The sequence below is a fragment of the Cydia fagiglandana genome, chromosome 6, assembly GCF_963556715.1.
Source record: "Cydia fagiglandana chromosome 6, ilCydFagi1.1, whole genome shotgun sequence".
NCBI classification, from domain to species: domain Eukaryota; kingdom Metazoa; phylum Arthropoda; class Insecta; order Lepidoptera; family Tortricidae; genus Cydia; species Cydia fagiglandana.
Genome location: NC_085937.1, coordinates 9,895,270 through 9,916,272, shown reverse-complemented (window position 1 = coordinate 9,916,272; position 21,003 = coordinate 9,895,270). Strand labels below are relative to the sequence as shown.

The 21,003-nt window shown below is 37.1% G+C and overlaps 1 protein-coding gene across 1 annotated transcript in view; it reads left to right on the top strand.

Annotated features, from left to right (window-relative positions):
* Positions 1-8,576: 8,576 nt before the first annotated feature.
* The window catches only part of LOC134665141 (sorting nexin-29-like), a 34,095-nt gene continuing 21,668 nt past the window's right edge, over positions 8,577-21,003 (top strand). Inside the window, exons 1-10 of the mRNA XM_063521985.1 lie at positions 8,577-8,786; positions 8,983-9,149; positions 9,586-9,713; positions 9,801-9,942; positions 10,525-10,631; positions 11,071-11,800; positions 11,932-12,052; positions 12,414-12,590; positions 12,912-13,052; positions 13,981-14,108. Coding sequence (XP_063378055.1) covers positions 8,784-8,786; positions 8,983-9,149; positions 9,586-9,713; positions 9,801-9,942; positions 10,525-10,631; positions 11,071-11,800; positions 11,932-12,052; positions 12,414-12,590; positions 12,912-13,052; positions 13,981-14,108 — 1,844 coding nt within the window. The 5' untranslated portion in view covers positions 8,577-8,783. The remainder of the gene's footprint in view (positions 8,787-8,982; positions 9,150-9,585; positions 9,714-9,800; positions 9,943-10,524; positions 10,632-11,070; positions 11,801-11,931; positions 12,053-12,413; positions 12,591-12,911; positions 13,053-13,980; positions 14,109-21,003) is intronic.

The following is a 21,003-nucleotide window of genomic DNA, read 5'->3' as shown; positions in this document are numbered from 1 at the left end:
GGTCAATCAGATCTTGTCAGTAGAAAGAGGCGGCAAATTTGAAAAATGTAGGTGCGAAGGGATATAGTTCCATAGAAAATTTGAATTTCGCGCCTTTTTTTAGTGACAAGATTTGCTTGACCAGCTATATTTCATTATCTTGACTAATATTGTAATAAAAATGTACAAGATATTCACAACTATTTTTTACTATACATAGTTTGTCAAAGGACTGTCTCATTTCAAACATAGACAGGGAGAATCATCATACTGTCTTTGACTTACACTAGTACTAGCACCCAAAAGAAAAGGATGAATATAGTTTTTTGTTTTTATTTACTGACAAATTGGTTTGACCAACTATACCTATTTCTGGTTCCTATTGTCATGTCCTGTCCTATTCAACGTCAATATCATAATATGTATATTATAAACCAACTGATCAATATTACACGGTATACATCCTGAATATACAATAAGGTAAGTGGCCTCACTTACCTTATTGTATATTCCGTGTGGGCCGTATATGCCTATATACAGCCCACCTAACCTTTTGGCCGCCGGACCTAGTCCGCAAAGACGCTCACTCACACGCCAGAGCAAATTTTAAGTAAACAACTAATAAAAAGTTTAGGGATTGCAAATAGTGATATCGATATTTACAATTTATGGTAAAAATCTTTTTAATTTAGCTTTGTTCTTATCCTGTTTTAATTTCATTCCAAATTGCCAAAATTAAACATATATTTTGCACCCGAAAATGTTTAAAATATAGGGATTTAACATAAAAAACAACCACTAAACAATGTCGATTCAAGACGTGATATCGCCGCACTAGGCTGTACGAGAAGTCTTTTATACAAGACAACGGCGCGTATGGACTGCCCGCAGTGCAGACTGACAAGGACTGTTTCCGCGCGGATCAAGTAATAATAGTCTCTAGGTCAACGGAGTAAGCGCTTGTTGGTACGTAAACTTTATTGGCGTAACGTTAAAGCTGCGCATCATGTGTCGATAAAGTCAATATACCGGAACTGTTTTAGTGAAAATTACACGTGGGTTGAATTTTTAATGAGTGAAAGATATTATTCCGGAATTAGAATCTATCATTATAATTTCAGTTTGGTTTACATTAATCTATAGGTAAACTCTTATCAAAAAAACGTTCAACGACTTGTTATTAAAAAATTACACATTAACTTCAATGTTATAACAAAAAACTAAAGTCTGATAAACAGGTATGTCCCTGTACCACTCTTGTGCGAAGCGGTCGCTGCGGTGTATCCCTTCCCACTAAGCTATAAAATAACATCAATTATTATTTTTATTTATCTCTTCTGCAATTAAATAGTCCACAATCTACAAGGGCAAATTTACTTGTCTGACTCTACTTTATAGAGCTAAAGAAGCTGCCTGAACTTTAAATATAGTTATGCCTATCTGACTCTCGTTCTACGTATTCTAGTAAGTAGTTACCTACTGTTCGTTGAAAAAAATTGGCGATTAACAAGTGTTCAAATACTTAGATAAAAACATATTTCTGACTTTATATTTACTTTAAAAATTCCCATATCGAGTTAACATTCCCATCCCTAGCTGTCTTTTATACAAGACAACGGCGACGAGAAACATAAAAATTTTGAAAATTGGAGCAATTTTTTTAAATGCCTTATTATAAAAGAAGGTATTTATATAGCGGCTTAAAAAGCAAATAAATGAAAAAACAAAGACCTTAAATATGAACACGAGTGTAAATGAAATTGCAATTGTTATTATTTTCACATTAACTCAGTGGTTGAATATCTGTCTTGTATACAAGACGACGGCGCCAGCGTATCGGTCTATCGTTGTCTTCTATACCGGACAACGGCGGTCAAAGGGTTATTAAAATGGTTTTTTTTTAATAAACAGGATATGAAGTATGAAAAACTCACTCAAATAGGTTTCTCATTTATTTAAGTTTCTTCATTATACCAAAATAGTTATAAAAATATCACGATACTCTTGGAAAATATACCTTTTATAAAAGTCCTATTATGGGCCTTATTGAACACTACCAGTGTATTACTTAATCCCGCAAAAAATAATCATTTTGACTGTAGGTAATAACAGATTTTATTGTTTTTAACTTAAGAGTTATACATATACAAATAACAATATTTGATACTTCATAACAGGAGGATTTATTTATAATAAGTGAAAATAATTATTTTGGGTCTTAATAACTAAAGATATAAAAATTGTCTAGTTTACGCGAAAATAGTAGGTAACTAAACATAAATCTTTATTAGTTACAGTAGTCTCATCTTTTAACATCTGGGGGCACAGCAGTGCCCCCGCCAAGACGAGAAAAGCGCAAGGGCACTATCTACCTTTTCTCGAAGCGCTTCGTCGTTTTTTGGAACCCTCATAACTTGGGGTTGGATTATACCAGATAAACAAAGTTCTCGGACTTATTAAGCATACCAATTGCATAGCTCTTATACTTTAGATTTTATTCATATCTAAAAACTTCGATTTCGTCACTGACTCACTCACTTGATGATCATCAATACCGGGTACTTCCTGAAGTCCTCTAAGAAGCTGAAATTTGGTATGTAAGATAGTTTTAGTACACAAACAACAAATAAATTTAAAAAAAATTTATCCCTAAGGGGATGAAGATGGGGTTTAATTTTGTATGGGAAATCAATAATCGCTGAACCGATTTAGTTGAAATTTGGTACGTAGATAGGTATTGTTATGGGGAAGGATATAGAATAGATTTCAACCTCAAAGTTTACCCTTACGGGGTGAAGGCAGATTTCAACCCCAAAGTTTACCCTTACGGGGTGAAGGGTTATATGGGGAATCAGTAAGAAGTACATTGTGTAACAGATGCCCCCAGATACTTATTTCAGGATTTTTAATAGTAAATCACCCCCAACCCTTTAAATTAGGGGATGGAAGATTGTCATAAACAACTTACAAAAAGAAGTGAAATCCCATCAAAAACATTTTGATGTACAATGTTGCCCAAACGAAACCATAAGGCTCGCACTGTCAAAAAGTTATCAGATCTCTTGCCAAGCTTCTAACTCTACAAGCCCTCTAACTTTACTAGCTCTACACCAAAAGTGTGTGGCTTGGCCGTTTCGTTTCTACAAGAACTATTGTATGTAAGTATAATACAAAAACCGCCCAAATGCGAGTCGCACTCGCGTTCCAAGGGTTCTGTACATTACACAATTTTTAACAATATATTTTTTTTAGAGAAAAGTGAGTAGTCTTTAAAAAACCCGTAGGTATCGGAAAACTAGGTACTTAAGTCCGACTCACGCTTGACTGCACATTTCTAATAGGTTTTCCTGTCATCTATAGGAAGAGAGCTAATATGTGTATTTTTTTCATAATTTTAGACCCAGTAGTTTCGGAGATAAGGGGGGAGGAGGGGAATGGTCATTTTTTGCGTATTTTCTTAAATAACTTCTAAACTATTTATTTTAAAATTACGAAAAAATATATCTGAGATTCTTACAATGAGCCCCTTCGTTTGATATATATATATATATATATATATATATTTTTTTTAATTTATTGAACAATAAGCTAAATAAAGTACATTATTATTACAAGACCCATCGTGGGCAAAACCTTGAGGAGGTTTGTATGCCGATGGGGAGTTCGAGAAAATAACATGACAATATACATATCTATCTTATACTAATTAAAATTCTAAAAAAATTCTGTTATATTAATTCATATTCTAATTCTCTTATATTAATTATAACAAGATATAGTTTTTTTTTCTTCTATTTATCATTCATCTCAAAAGTGACCCCTTTATTTGAATTTCTATTATTTACTTTACATGTATGTCCTTGGGCTAGAGACTTACATGTGTATACCAAATTTCAACTTATTGGTGCAGTAGTTGCGGAGCAAATAGGCTGTGACAGACGGACAGCCAGACACACGAGTGATCCTATAAGGGTTCAGTATTTTTCCTTTTGAGGTACGGAACCCTAAAAATAATGAATTTAATAAATTTTTCACCTTATGCCCATGTGGCGGTAGCGAAACAGCCAAGCCACATATTTTGACTAAGGTGTAGAGTTAGTGAAGTTAGGGCTTGTAGAGTTTGAAGCTTGGCTCGACAAGAGATCTGACAACTTTTTGACAGTGCGAGTCTTATGGTTTCGTCTTAGCAACAAAATTTACATGAAAATGTGTTTGGTGGGATATTTTTTTACAGTAAAAATATTTATTCGTAACAGTAAGTATTATCTTTTAACATAATTTTTACAGTACATCTGGTGCTACATTACGACCGGTGCTATAATAAGCACGTTAAAACACTCCCTTTGACCGTGTTTTAAAATTCGTCACTCGTTGCAAAATATATATTTTTCGCAATTCTATCGTAAAAGAAAAGAAAACTAACGAAGAGGTTTTACGCATACGAGGGCCGCACTGAAAGTTTTGCGTAACTTTTGAATAAAATCATTTATAACCATAATAATACATTTATTGCTTCTCAAAATGTTTCCCTTTACATTCTATGCACATATTCACTCGCTCAGACCATTTTTGGAAGCATGAGGCCCAATCACTTGACTGCATGTTTTCGACGTGGTGATGAAACGTAGTAACTGCCTTATCCGGGGTCTTAAATGTCAAACCCCAAATTAAATCCTTAATTTTGGGAAATAGATAGAAGTCACAGGGTGCAATGTCTGGATTATAATCCGTATAAGAGACATTTTCCACGTTTTCGTAATTAAAAAATGTTTTTGCCTTTATTGCGGTATCGGTGGACGCATTATTATGACGCAGGAGGATGCGGCTTCTCGGTCGTCTCTCGCGGTCTTTTTCAATGACTGCGGGCACACAAATGGTAGTGTACTACTCAGTATTTAACGTTCTTTTATTATTTAAAAGTACGGTACAAAAAAGTCGCGTTTAAAAAAAACAGACGATCAAAATGTTTGGCAACGCTTTTGGCTTGTTGAACTTCTATGGGCCTCCTGTCACCTTCGAAAGACCCATTGACTGGACTAATGCCTTTTTTCCGGATCGTAGCAGTAAATCCAGATTTCATCTCCTCTAACGATGTTATATACAGCATTTGAACTTTCTTGCTTGTACTTACGCAGCATTTCTCGGCACCAGTCAAAAAGTACCTGTTTTTGGACTGAAGTTAATTCGTGAGGAATCCAAAGACAACAAGGCTTCCCGACTTTTAAATATTCTTGTAAAATCTTTTGTATTTGTCTTATACCTATCCCTAATTGTCCTCAAATTTCGTCATAGGTGATTCGTGGGTTTTCTTCAATGAGTCGTCTCACAGTAGCCACGTTTCCTTGAATGATCGCCGTGGACGGTCGACCTTCACGAAAATCATTATCTAGAATAATACTGTCTCTACTAAATTCACCATACCAACGCCTCACGATGCTCAGATGTGGTGCTTCAATCCCAAAAGCATTTTGAAGGCAAGCACTACACTCTTGCGGAGTAAGCGAACTTTTAAAATCATAACAAAATCATAGCTCTAAAAATATTTTCGCGTTAAAACCACGTTCAACGCACTGACTTACTTTGACAAGCCATTAAAAACAAAAGACGATCGATTTGTCGCCAACATTTGTCACATTCCATAATCAAAAGCCTGTATTTTTTTTGCGTACATGGATCAAATAAAGGAAAAGATCAAAGTCGTGTCGTATCGGGCTGTCAAAGAGAAGGCGGAGGACCGCCAAACATGGAAATTGCTCCACCGACAATAGTCATACTCTTAAATATATGATGATGATCGTAAATACCTACCTATGTATTAACAAAAAAAAGTCACTTGTAATTAATTACTGCCTTTAAAAAGTATAAGTGCCTCAATGTTATTAGACTTTTTGATTCTTTAAAACGTCTTTAGGTCAATAAAGCAAGTGAAAAATTATTAGAGTTAGACCAAGAAAAGTCTGCAGCAATTTTGACAGCCCACGCAGTGCAAGTGTTATTTATAAGTCATAATTTCATAGAAGTTTCTTCAAATCGACCTTATTAATAAGAGATTAAAAATATTGAAAATTATCTTAAAATATTTTAATCTAATATTTCATCTCATACGTTCAATGAGGCCCGGGACTAGACCTTTTTACCTGCACTGACAGTGGGCCTTCTTAGCAACAAGTACAAATTCAGAATAATTGGGAATAATAGGGAGCAACTGCTATTTTTGAATGCTGGGCCTTGTTACCCGCCGGGCCTCATATGCCTGCACCTCACCTACCTTATTTATTTGTTTTACAAGGGGAAAAATTGTTGATTAACCGCTCGTGCTAATATTGATACCCAAACAAGCGAAACATTTTTTTTTTATTAAATAGGAGGCAAACGAGCAGACGGATCATCTGGTGGTTAGCGATTACCGCCGCCCATGGACACCCGCAACACCAGAAGGGTTGCAAGCGCGTTGCCGACCTTTAAGATGGGGGTCTTTGAAGGTTTGAAGGTCGTATCGGACAGTTCATTCCACAGTTTGGCTGTGCGAGGCAGGAAGCACATTCACAAATTCAAACATTCTAAAATTGAACCACGAGCGTAGTTAGTGGTTCGTAAAGTTGAACCTTGAGCGTAGTGAAGGTTTCAAGGGACGAAGGTTAAATAAAATTTTCACCACATCAGCTCGTAAAGGCCCTCTTGATTGTTCGTAACGGATAAGAAAAGTGGCATTTAATTTGATGCAAATTTTGAGTTGTTACCGTAGGTAAATTGGATCAGTTGGTTGGTAATATTGACTTTAAAATGATAAATATTGAATAACGTCAGTTTGAAATTGATTTTATGATAAAGTAAATATTATCGGAGATGATCGCTCTTAAAAAATATATGTCGCTAGTCATTTATAACCTAAAAGCGCCAAATTACGCAAAATTATATTGAAATGACACCTGTGTATTGAATTTGAAGAATACTTTAACAAGGGTAGTTATCTGTATGACAATGCACCTAAAATAATTTTCAAATGTATCTATTATTTCTATACTTAACACGATAACGAATTCTACGTAAACGAAACCGCGGGCAATCCCTAGTACATATAGAAATAAATAAGGGAAGGTAAGTTTCCATTAGTGTACTGTGTAAAATAACTATTTACCATTGATAATAATTTTATAAACGCTTTGCGTATTTTTAAGGGCACCGCGCTAACCGCTAGCCCGCGACCGTCGATCGCTGCCTCCTGCCACGGCGCACAGCGCGGCGCGCGCAAACGCCGCGCGTTTGAAATGTAACTTAATATAAGCTCGGAATGCATACTTACGTATCAGTATTTAGTGTCGCCGTGATTTTATATTTCTAATCTTTTGTGTGAGAAGTAAGGTCTTTATTATGACCGTGTAATATTAACTCTACAAACTTTAATTCAATATTGGCTATACTGCTTAACGAGAAATCAATATCTAGACAAGCACATTGTCTACATTTCTAACTTTTTACATGTATACTAAGTTGATAGATAATATCGTAATTTTGCAATATCAGCTACTCTAATTCTGTATTCACATAATAATTCCTGTTTTTACGTTCACCAGAAAGCAGCTGTTCCAGATTTCTAAAAACCGAATAGTGTGAATAAATTAAAGTGTTATTGAATATGTTAAAGATTTTTGTAACTTTAATTTTATATTGACATAGTTATTTAGCAAAAATTGAAAATTTAAATATGGCCGAACGCTCCACCTAAAATTTTCTAACTTTTTACATGAATGTTATTTAACATGCTTACAATAACATATCAAAAAAGAAAAAACTTTAATGTTATCAAAACCCATTTTTGTTCCACCGCTGGTCTATATGTGAAACTCGGAGTAATTAATAACGGAGACGCCATGTCTAAAATTTTCGGTACAAAACAGTCTGCCGTTTTTTGCGGGGGAGGGGCACATCAAATGTATAGGTACGTCATGTCAGATAAACGTCAGTCCATACATATGGTTGACCATTGGCCGCCTATTTTCGACAGAGGGGAACGCCTGTTAATGGCGGCTCCATTGTTAATTACTCCGAGATGTGAAAGGAGCTACTTTCTCGTTCTAAATTTCTAAATGCAGCTGTTTCCTCGTCGGTCTTGGCTCTCGGACGGCTCGTGGACGGTTCGCGGCTCGTCTCGTTCTCGCCTCGAGCTCATAAGCTCGTCGAGCTAATGAATACATTCTCACCTCGCGGCCTCGTGGCTCGTCTCGTGTCTCGGCCACAGCTCGTAAGATAGTCGAGCTAATCGATTTTAAACGAAAACGGCACTGTATAAGGTTTGTAACCGAATGACAGCCGAACACGTATTTAATGTAACTGCAATCGTGCGTCCCGCGCGAGCCCTTTTGACTCGTGCCCAAAAAATCGCTACTCCATACTCCACGCGAGCCAGCCCCGAGACGAGCCACGAGCCCACCAATTACACTCGGCTCGTGGCTCGCACGCGAATGTAATGGATATATTTAATATTACAAACTACAAATCACCTCGATTATCGCAACGTTTATAGAGGACATTAATAAAAAAAATCTTCTTGTTTTATTTTGAACACAGCCATAAAATAAGATTGACAATTTGACAGATGAGCGAGACAGAAATCATGGATAGTCAGACAAAATATGGGCAGTTTATTATTGTAAGGCACAATACGAATACCAGATAAAAGTAAATTTATTCTAATTATGATTTGATCGACGTATTAATGATGTTAAGGGAGTAAATAACGTACAATTTCGGTTTTTATATTTACGATTGTATGAGGCCTATGAACTGGGAACTCGTTTGAAACAATGGTAAGCTTGATCAAATTTACATTCAAATTATTTAATTATTCGATGTTAGAGATGATATTTAGTGCAATTGAGCTACACTAGAAGTGCTTGAAAACATTTATGTCCATTTCTTTAACAGAGACTTTTATTACCTGGTAAAGAAGTTAACCAGCATAATAGGTAAGTGTCTAATAACTTGCCTAAATCTCAATTCCAGAATAGTAAAATATTAAGTACAATTGCTAATGCTATGGACACCAAAGAGGAACTAAAGAAGCGGATAGAAACATCTAAACTTGTATCACAAGAGCTGCAGACATGCATTCAAAATTGTCAAAACCGATTTGGAGGTAAAGCTGAACTCGCTACAGAAGATGATATAAGGTGATTGTTTTTTTTTTGTATACTTAGGTGAATTGCAAAAAATGTTTATAGTTATGTAATTAAATATTGAAGAAGTGTCAAACTGGAGAAGAGTGGCCCACGACACACCTCAATGGAAAGAGCTAAGGAGGCCTTTGCCAAGCGGCACACTGAGCTTAGAGATATACTCTAATTCAGAACAAAGGGGCTAGATAGATAGAATTAAATGTTGATGAAATAAGACAAATAAGGATATAGGATACAGTTTTTGCCATTAACCAATGAATGGGATATAAAAGTACAGTCTGCATGCATTGAAGATATTGAGTTACAGCAATATCAGTTCCACCTATTTTGATAAACACATTATGAACTCATGTTTAATTGAAACAAAATTGTGTTTGTGTTATTGTAATCAATGAAACTAAATCTAAATTGATTACTTTTTTTTTTACAGAATAGTACAGCTTTGTGAAAAATGGGAAAAAGTCCTCAGTCACGGTATAAGAACCAACTTATCTAACTCTGCTTTACAGACCCTAGTGACTGCTGGGTTAAATTTTACATTTAACATTGTCAATATTGGTACGTACTTTATGATACTACATTATATGATATATCACAGGTATTTTTATAAATGTTATTCTTACATTGTTCATTTTCTTATTTCAGGAAACTCATTGTGGAGCTACACATGTCTTCACCTCACTAAACATGAGAAAGAAAGATTTAAAATTCTATCAAATATCAACACTCCACTTGGGTACTTCAGGGCCTTCATTAGAGCTGCTTTAAATGAAAGATCACTTGAAAGGTGTGCTATTTAAAGTTTTATTGGATCTTATTGTTTGCAAATTATATGTACTATTACATACTTATGTATGTACTTTATAAATATTTTCTTATTAATATCAACTTATTATGGTGTCATCAAATATTAATTTGTACTCCTTATATTTTTTTATTACTTTAATATTTCTACATTGTCTACACTAAGTATAACCTAACCTCCTAAGGCCCAAGGTCCTACCTAATCTACCTATAGTACTTATTCAGTTCAGTAAAATTTTAATCATATTCGATTGGAACATAGTAGCTTTTACTTTGTTTCGTTCAGTTTTTCAACAACGCAAAATCAACTTTATTTCCTACATTGTAGGTTCAAATTTCTGTGTCAAAATTTTGCATTTTTCATTTGTATGGCCTTAGGAGGCTAAACTAGTTTCCAGAGAACCAGATAGCAAGCTGGGACTCTGACTCACATCCAAACTATCTTATGTTTAGTATCCCATCAATCAGATTACGTTTTATTCTGGCTTAAATTAATATGTTGTTAATATTTGCCAGAGTAGTAAATTATTATGTAACTGAAGTACAAATATTACCAAATTGACAGATATCTCCAAAGCTGGGTAGCACATGGTCTTCTGATGGAGTATTATGAAGAAGGTGCATTAGTCAGGAACAATGAATTAGCATATCAGTTACCTCACATGGCTTCAGGTAATTCCTTACAATATTTAATACCGTCCAAGTTCCATAAGTTAGCAACAAAAAGGGAACTCCTGTGTATTTACACTATTATGTCTCTGTCTGTCTGCAAATCAGCTGTAAAAGAGTTCAAATATATTTTTTTAGTTTTTCGTTCATCCCATAATTTACAGTACAGTCGCCATCATATATATCGGAGCGACCAAGGTGCTCACAAATATCTGAGCACGCCTCTATTGTCAACGCGTTAGAGTGCTTGTTCAGATATTGTGAACACCTCGGCCGCTCCAATATATCTGAAGGCGACTGTACAAAAATGGATATAAGTCATTATTTTATAAAAATATATTACCTCTGTCTGTCTGCTTCCGTTTATTAAACGGTAATAAATGATAGGCTCTATTCTAACACCTTCAATACCTACATTCTTAAAGTTTTATATTTCTTTTAGGATTATCAACAATTTTGTTTGCACTATCAATTGATAGAGCGGAATTAAATGAAACTCAGCAAGCAAATCAAACAAATAAAGCGGAACTAGTCATATCCCTGCCGGCTCCTGTAAAGCCTTCCAATCTAAAGAGGAAGCCGCTGCGCCAAGTCATATCATTTGACAAAAATGATTCGAAAAATAAAACCAAAGATGACAGAAAGCTGTTACGGTCGCCAAGTATGAAAGATGACTCTTTATGGAACAGCGCGCCCGCTACATGCCTGAACTCTCCGGATCCTAAAACTCTTCCTCATGCTTCCACTAGTGAACCGACCAGTTCTGAATATAAGAATAGCATACGACATTTTTTCCCAGATAGTGTGAAGGGCATAGACAGTCCATCGCAAATCCTTTCAAAATTGTCAGAGTGTGCTAAAGAAATATTTTCGTCATCTAACAGCATAGATACAAACAATGTTGCTAAAGATGATATATCTGTATCGAGTATTAACAATTTAAAGATATCAGAAAGTGACAGTGAGGAAGTAGCGGGGAGCATTGACGGGAGCACTTCTTGTCTGGAACTCTGTTTTACGGAAGACGAAAGTGTACCTGAAGACAAATCTCACTCCATTTTAGAAATAAGAGAAAAGGAATATTTGAATTTACAATTAAAGTGTAATCATATTGAGCAGACAAGCAAGGAAAAGATACTTAAATTAGAGAAAATCATTCTGGATCTAAGCAAGTGAGCATGACTTCGAACACACAATATATGATCCTGAATACTGTTATCAAAATCAAAATTGAATATCCTCCATCAAAAATTATATTATTTAGAAGATAAGTTGTTATAAAATATAATTTCCGCTTTTTCAGAGAGAACGATCGTCTTAAAGAACAATTAAGACAGTACATGTCTGCTGTTGAAATGGGGGTTGCTTTAAAAAACAACGGCGAGGAGCAGGAGGCTGAACAATATGAGAAAAAACTGGTCCAAGTATGGCTATCATTTATCATTTTACACATCTCTTAAGTGTATTAGGGTAGAGTCTGTGTGGAAAGAGAAGAGCCGTGAATTATATGGGAACCAATACATTCTACTACTCTTTTCTTTCCGCACAGACTCTATTCGTTAGTTATTGTAATATTCGAAAGTATAACCAAAGAAACCCGACCCGTAGTGGGGTTATCCTCCAGCGCGCCCTGTTTTATGCAATTTCCTCGCCAAAAATATGCTAGGCATACGGTATACGGCCCCATTCTTAATTCGGTAGCCACGCTGTTTTGCGCTAATATAATTCATACATACAATATTAATATAATTCATGGTCCTACTCTTATGGCTATATTTACAACAGGTTGCTGAAATGCACGCAGAGCTGATGGAATTCAATCAACATCTACAAAAACGTTTGCAAGAATTAGAGAGCAGATCGGAACTCGAGATACTCGACCATCCTGAGACTAATGTGAAGGCTTATATCCCCACCGCGTTTCTGGTCGGAAAGAAAACTCAATCCTACCACGTCTACCAGGTGATTATACTATACTGTTAGGTAATCTAAGATTTTCTTATTTGTTTCTATTATGAAAAACAATACTATTTATAAATGCTCTTATGCTATTAACAATAAAGTTCACATTGTAATATTTATGTAACTCTGTGTCTATAAGTTATAATATAAGATTAGATTGATCATATCATATGGTTTATTCTTCAGTAAATTATATGTAAATATAAACATAATTATTTAAGATCACTTATTGCATATAAGATAACTATAACTTAGAAAAAAAAATTCAAGAGACACTGATTTTTGCAAACTTGTATAGGTGTTGATGTGATCAATTTACAGATATTTCTCAAAATTGGTCACGAAGAATGGAATGTGTATCACCGATATGCTAAGTTCCACGAGCTCCATATGCAGCTAAAGAAATTACATCCAGACATAGCGTCATATAATTTTCCTCCAAAGAAAACTCTGCGAAAACGGGTACGTATAGTCTTGTATAACCTGCGACTCAAGATTCCTACAATTTTATTTAGTTGTCAAATTCGTCGCTAGATGACGCTGTTCCGTGCAGCAAAAATTCTGAATCGCGCTGTTAAGATTTTTCCTGGCTTAATGACCCCAAGTCCTACAATTTTATTTAGTTACCAAATTCGTCGCTAGATGACTCTGTTCCCTGCGGCAAAAATCCTGAATCGCGCTATTAAATTTTTTCCCGGGATAATGACCCCAGACTCCTACAATTTTATTTAGTCATCAAATTCGTCGCTAGATGACGCTGTTCCCTGCAGCAATTATTCTGAATCACGCTATTAAGATGTTTCCTGGGATAATGACCCCAGACTCCTACAATTTTATTTAGTTATCAAATTCGTCGCTAGATGACGCTGTTCCGTGCAGCAAAATTTCTGAATCGCGCTATTAAGATTTTTCCTGAGATAGTGACCCCAGGCACCTACAATTTTATTTAGTTACCAAATTGGTCGCTAGATGACGCTGTTCTTCGTAGTCATAATTCTGAATCGCGCTATTAAGATTTTTCCTGGGATGATGACCCCAGACTCCTACAATTTTATTTAGTTATCAAATTCGTCGCTAGATGACGCTGTTCCGTGCAGCAAAATTTCTGAATCGCGCTATTAAGATTTTTGCTGGGATAATGTCCCCAACTCCTACCAAACCACATTACACATAATGACCCCAGACTCCTACAATTTTATTTAGTTACCAAATTCGTCGCTAGATGGCGCTGTTGCCAGCAGCAAATATTCTGAATCGCGCTATTAAGATTTTTCCTGGAATAATGACCCCAGACTCCTACAATTTTATTTAGTTACCAAATTCCGTCGTTATAAGTTCCTTGCAGCAATCAAATCTGCTATGATATTCGTTTTATTATATTGTATAATAGGACGCACATCTCGTGGAGAGCCGGCGAGTAGCGCTGCAGGCGTATTTGCGGCACATTTTGCTGGTCCAACCGGAGTTGAGGGAGTGCACCAGTCGAGCGCAGCTCATCACCATCTTGCCATTCTTTGGGTAAGCGATACATGTAACCTTATAAATTAAGATTCAAGTTCTTTAATTGAATTGTTTCGAGTTATACTTCGTTTTTTTAGCATCAGAAATTAAGTAAACAATCTTGATGTGTCTTTTAATTGAATAACACATTTTAAAAATAAGTTACGGCAAATGTAACAATTATGAATCTAATACGATCATTTATATTCTTCTGCTTTCATAAATAATAGTTTTATATTTTTATAAAGCGTTTTTCAATTAAAAGTCAAGGTCGTCACTTCAGGAGTCCCACAGGGATCCCATTTGGGGCCTCTTCTTTTTGTGTTATACAGGGTGATTCATGAGACGTGAGCAGGACTAATCCTGCATACTCAGTAACTGATAATTGATCGATCACCGTCGTATTTAGGTGAAACAACCACACTTTTTCCAATTTTTTAACTTTTTGGCGAGGGCAAATTTAATTCTCTACAATCATGGTCACCCCACAAGACCTAATTAATAATAATAAAACCTCTTTAACCGTAATGACAGCATTATGATTACAAAGAAATAAACTGTCAAATTTGAGTGAGATACGAGTTTTCAAAAGTAACCAGACCGTGATGACATTCAATTTGACACAGAATATCGGTAGTTTAGTATTCTAATTGCAGGGTGACCATGCATGTCGTAAATAAATTAATAAGTTTTTTTTTCAACACGACTAGAAAATTAACGTTAACCCCACTAATACTGATACGAAACAGTTGCTTATAATTTACGAAATGCGTAGTGTTAGTCCTGCTCACGTCTCCTGAATCACCCTGTATATTAATGATATAACCGACTACATTAAGTACTCTAAAGTTTTACTCTACGCTGATGATGCCAAAATTTTTAAAATTATTAAAGATGTTTCAGATTGTTATTTATTACAAGAGGATTTATTTAACTTAGAGAAATACTGTACTGATAATAATCTATTTTTGAACAATGAAAAGTGTAGCATTATAACTTTCTCTAGGAAAAAGAAAAATATTGATCATAATTACACAATTTCCGGTAAAATATTAAATAGGGTAACGCAAATTCGAGATCTAGGAGTAATAATGGATTCTAAGTTGTCATTTATTCCTCACATTGATAATGTAGTTGCTAAATCGTTTAAGCTATTAGGTTTCATCTTAAGAGTCTGCAAACCCTTTAAAAATTCTTTTAGTTACATAACTCTCTATAACAGCTATGTAAGAAGTCGTCTTGAATTTGCGTGTGCTGTTTGGAAGCCATTTCATGCTGTCCATATTGACAGAATAGAAAGGCTTCAAAAGAAGTTTGTAAAAACGTTAGATTTTAGAACTGGACAAAATTATGTTGATTACCCCTCCTCATTGCAATACCATAAAATTCAGTCTCTTAAAGACCGCCGTGACTGCGTAGACTCGGTCTTACTTTATAAAATCTTAAATTCTAAATTGGAGATTCCCTCACTACTTCAAAAAATAAATATAAAAGTCCCTCGTGCGCGTCAGCGCAAATGTCGCAAAAAGGAGTTATTTGCTGTCCCGTTTAGCAGAACTTGCTATGCACGAAATATGTTTATAAGGCGTGCCTGTAGACTTTATAACGAATGTTTAAATCTCTGTAATATTGATGTTTTTTACTGTGATATAGTCTCCATAAAAAAAGCATTTGTTTGTGAAAGAAAATATAGCTAGGAATATATTTTATTAAGTAAAATATATGTATAACTAGATATTTAGGTGTCCGTGCCTTCGCTTGAACCACATATGAGATTACACCCTTGTAACTCAGCCCTAATCTAGCGAATTCATCAACTAGTAGCGCCATCTAACGCACTACTCAAGTACTAATGTCGCCCGGTTGCCAGCGCGCGGCTGCTTGCTCTTCAGTACGCTTTTGTAACTCAGCCGAGCAGCACGTGTACAAAGCATGTTTAGAAGATCGAGAAATTTCACATTCCGCTCGGTGCCCATGGCCCAGCGACGAGACGCAGTGACCTTCCTACAGGCACCGTCATAAAAAGTACGGGAACTTACGCCTCATGGCGTCGTCCTTGTGACGACATGCGTCGTCCCGTGTGAATGAATTTCACATTCCGCTCGGTGCCCATGGCCCAGCGACGAGACGCAGTGACCTTCCTACAGGCACCGTCATAAAAAGTACGGGAACTTCCGCCTCATGGCGTCGTCCTTGTGACGACATGCATCGTCCCGTGAGACGACATGGCGTCGTCCCGTGAGACGACAAGCGTCGTCCCGTGAGACGACAAGCGTCGTCCCGTGAGACGACAAGCGTCGTCCCGTGAGACGACAAGCGTCGTCCCGTGAGACGACAAGTGTCGTCCCGTGAGGCGACATGGCGTCGTCCCGTGAGACGACAAGCGTCGTCCCGTGAGACGACAAGCGTCGTCCCGTGAGACGACAGGGCGTCGTCCCGTGAGACGACAAACGTCGTCCCGTGAGACGACAGGGCGTCGTCCCGTGAGACGACAAGCGTCGTCCCGTGAGACGACAAGCGTCGTCCCGTGAGACGACAAGCGTCGTCCCGTGAGACGACAAGCGTCGTCCCGTGAGGCGACATGGCGTCGTCCCGTGAGACGACAAGCGTCGTCCCGTGAGACGACAAGTGTCGTCCCGTGAGGCGACATGGCGTCGTCCCGTGAGACGACAAGCGGTGAGGCGACATGGTGTCATCCCGTGAGACGACAAGCGTCGTTCCGCAGACGACATGGCAGCGTCTTGTAAGATAAAGAGCGTCGTCTCGTTTGAAGACCTTGTAACATTCCGCTTGGTGCCCGTGGCCCAGCGATGAGACTAAATGAGCTCCTATAGCTATATCGTCATAAAAAGACTACGGGTGTAAATGGTACATGGCTTCGTCCCGTAGGATCACAAGCGTCATTGCGTGTAAAACGATAAGACGTTACGTCATTCTGTGAGACGACAACGTCGCGTTAAGTTACGTCATCCTGTCACTTCTTACAGACGACTTCTTCTTACAGGCAATGTCTTCACATTGCGCCATCCTGTGGTATCGTCCCTTGAGAGGATGTTGCGTTGTTCCATAAAACGACATATATGTCGTATCGTGAGACATTAATGCATCGTACTATGAGACGATATCGCATCGTCCTCTGATCTGAAATGACTTTGAAATGACGTTCTCTTGTTATACAAAAACCGTTGTCTCATGGCCTACCATTAATACAGTAGCGGACGTCTTATTAGTCACTTTATTGTTTGATGTCTGCACGATCGATCTCGTATTTAAGATCTGCATGGTCATGAACCAATGTGCGACCCAGTTAGTAGACGTCATCATCATTGTAGCCGACCGAATGGTGTGTCAGCTTTTAGAACGACGAGCAGCAGAATTTCTATTAGCGGGTTTGGCGCGAAATTGATAACGAAATGCAGTTACGGTAACTGTCTCAACCCGCCGGGAAACAGTTGCCGGGGGATACTAAACACACCAAAAATATACATTCTGAGGATCCTAAACTGTATGACCAATTGGAAAAAGAGAGAGGGGGAGGCAAGAAAATCGACAATAGTTTTAAAGAAGGGAAGAAGATTAAATCTTTCTCTCTTCTGAATAGGAATACCAATACACGTATAATGCCAATTCATTTACGGCTCTGTCATAGGCCAACAAAAGATATCCCTTTACTGCAGCTCTAAACCCGAAAAGAATAAAGAGTTTAAGATATGAGTGGAAAATCGTCGCACTTAATCCCTCTTTAGAATGATGAATTACTAGTCAGGTGGATAGTGACTTTGGGCATCTCCTGTATCCTCTCCAAATGTTGACCATTAGCTACAACATAGCGGCCTGTCACAAAGAAAAATCTTTGCGCTAGTCTAGAATTTATCTATACTTACTTTCGTTTACTTAACGTCTACTAAATAGCTGTGAAGCAGGGACTACTGAACTAAGAGTAACACTTAGAAAACAGCAACTCTACCTTCCATCACATTCCGTTCAAGAGATCGAACTGACAAAAGCATTTATAATGCTCCATTCACATCAGTCAGGTAGAAACTTGTGAAATCAGGTTCAAATGCTGTAAGTAATAACTAATAAGCTCCACTTTGGAAGATTATCTAAGCAGCGGGTTGTCAATCGACCTGCCGTTAGTATAACAATCATGCATCATAACACGTTGACCGCAAACATGAACTCGTACTAGTGGTATAACTATCGGAACAGACGGTATTTGTAGGAGGTCCTTTCAAAGAATAAGGACCAACTAGTAGAATGTTAATTTAGTACGGCAATCCGCATTGTTACCCATGATTGATCATTAGGAGGTTAAACATCAGTTTCTTTAGTGGTAGCCGTTATACCTATGTATAATGAAGCGCCCCTCCAAGCTATGTAAATAAATAACGAATTTATAAAAAGATTTTTCGGTAGTTCAGTTAGAGTGGAGACTGATGCTGTGTATTGAAAAATCGCGAATTAAATTAGAGGTGAAGCCGACTAATGGAACTAAACCGTCGAACCAACAGCCACGGTCCACGGCTTTGCATCTAAACGATGATTGTTAATTTTTTTTTTCCAAGAAGACATTAGATTAAATGAAATCACTTCTGAATCCTTGAAACCATGTGGATTGCGGGGCAAGCCAATATAGGTACCTACATACAAACGTACAACGTACGTAAACGTACAGCATACGTATGCGTAATATTTAGAAAATATTCAATCAATATAGGCAGTCACTTATAGCAGATACCTGATTCTGAAACAACACGGGTCAGAAATACCCTTCTTTCGATTTCCAGATGAGAGGTTTCCTTTGTAGATAAAGAAGTACTCGCATGATTTTGTAAAAGAATTACAAGTTACGGTGGTTTAGGCAAAATGCACCCTTTTAATGAAGATATGTAATATTTTCAGAGGAATACCCGAAATAGGACATAGGAGTCAACTCCCAAATAAATGCCAGTGCACGGAATCAGAGGCATGATACTACTATTAGCACGCTCATCATCAATATCATCATTAAACAATCACGCAAGATCTAAGTGAAATATGATCCTTGTATTGACACATAACTACAAATTTGGTCGCCGGATAAATAGAGACTGCAATATACTCTGAAAATCAACACTTATCCTGCTGTCATTGCCAGATCTGGGTACTACAAGCTTAGCTGAAAGGTAGTAGTCCAAGTTTTACAGCATACTATTGAAACAGGTCTCGTAGGGTATGCAATTTTATACATCATCGTTAATTCAATCAAGTAGAGTTGTTAGCTAGGTGTACTGGTGTAGTACCCTACAAAATCATCGTGTCTTGGTTATATAGGGCAGATGCGCGGCTAATCGAATTAGAGCATTAGTTGTGAAGACAACTACAATTTATATATTCATGATTATATGCTTCCATCATTAAATACAGTAATTATGAGATGTCAGTAGACATATATCAGCATTACATCTAGGTAATGAGTAATGACAAATATAATATGTCACATATAGGCTTAAATCATCAAATAATCGTTTATTTGTGGACATCATGATGCCTAATTAGCCCTAGGGTTCCCTCAAGATAATGAAAACAGTCTATAAATTCAACTGATACCCAACTTAATTGCACAATAGCCAATAAACAACATACAACGTCCTTGTATTGCAAAATTTCTAATTTAAAGTACAATTTAATAATTTATAATTCAGCCTATATACGTCCCACTGCTGGGCACAGGCCTCCTCTCACTCGCGAGAGGGCTTAGGCTATAGTCTTACGCTGGCCTAATGCGGATTGGGGACTTCAAAGTGCAAATTAAACAATCTAATTAATATTTGGTAATGAATGCACACATGTTAAAGTTTGACAGGAAATGTGCCACATCATCGCCCGCGCGTGCCGTTGCTGGCGCATGACTTGAGATTAGATGACACATGAAGCTTGACCCGTGGTTTGTGCTACTGCAATGATATATGCCAAGAACTTACTCGTTCTGACAATAATAATAATGGTTTAATTTGTCTGGGTGTTACGAAAGTTTCCCAATTGGTTTTAATAGGTTGCACTACAATTTAAAGTGTCCACCTCAGGGCCGTCTTAACATATGCTGGGGCCCTGGGGCACATAAGAATTTGCGACCCTTTATGAAAGTAAAGAAAACGAATTAAACTAACATATTTCTACTATGATCCTCTATTTACTATGGGTAATCAAATATACAGCTTTTGTCTGTCATTCGGGTCCCCAAGGCGATGGGACCCTGGGCACGGGCCCCGTGCGCCCTTATGATAAAGATGGTACTGGTCCTCCTCTACTCTTATTTAAAGAGTATTCCATCGTCAGTCACGAGGTATTTACACTCTTATTTACAAGACCGTATGTAGGTAACATACGAAAACATTAAAAACTTACAAAGTGTGCTAAGTCTAACAATAAAGCATTGTACAATCCATTACCACCGCGCGAACCATAAAATTCTTCAGTTTGGTTTGGGAATCAGCTCGCCACCAGAAAAAGTGAATATTAAACAACCTAAAACTACAAGCCTAAAAAATTATAGGTGAAGGCATTGGAATGATTCACCGACTAAAAATCTTCTAAAATATTCTACTTTGTAATCGTATCTTTAGTCAACGCACAATATTATGGAGAGATGTCATCCACAACAACTGGAGTTGTCAGCATCACTTTCACAATCATCGCCTCCATACGATTGTCACCTGCGTGTCAGTGATTCTTTTCATTTGTTACATTCGCTTGCATGACTGACAAGACAAGCATATAAATAATACATATAAGCCTGTTTGACCCGGCACCAGCCTAAACGGCATGTTGTCAGTTATCTGTGGGGAGTAGTAAATTTGGCAGTATAGTTACACTTAAAATAGGTAGGAGCCTATACCGTTCCATTGGTCCCATGTAAGAAATACATAGC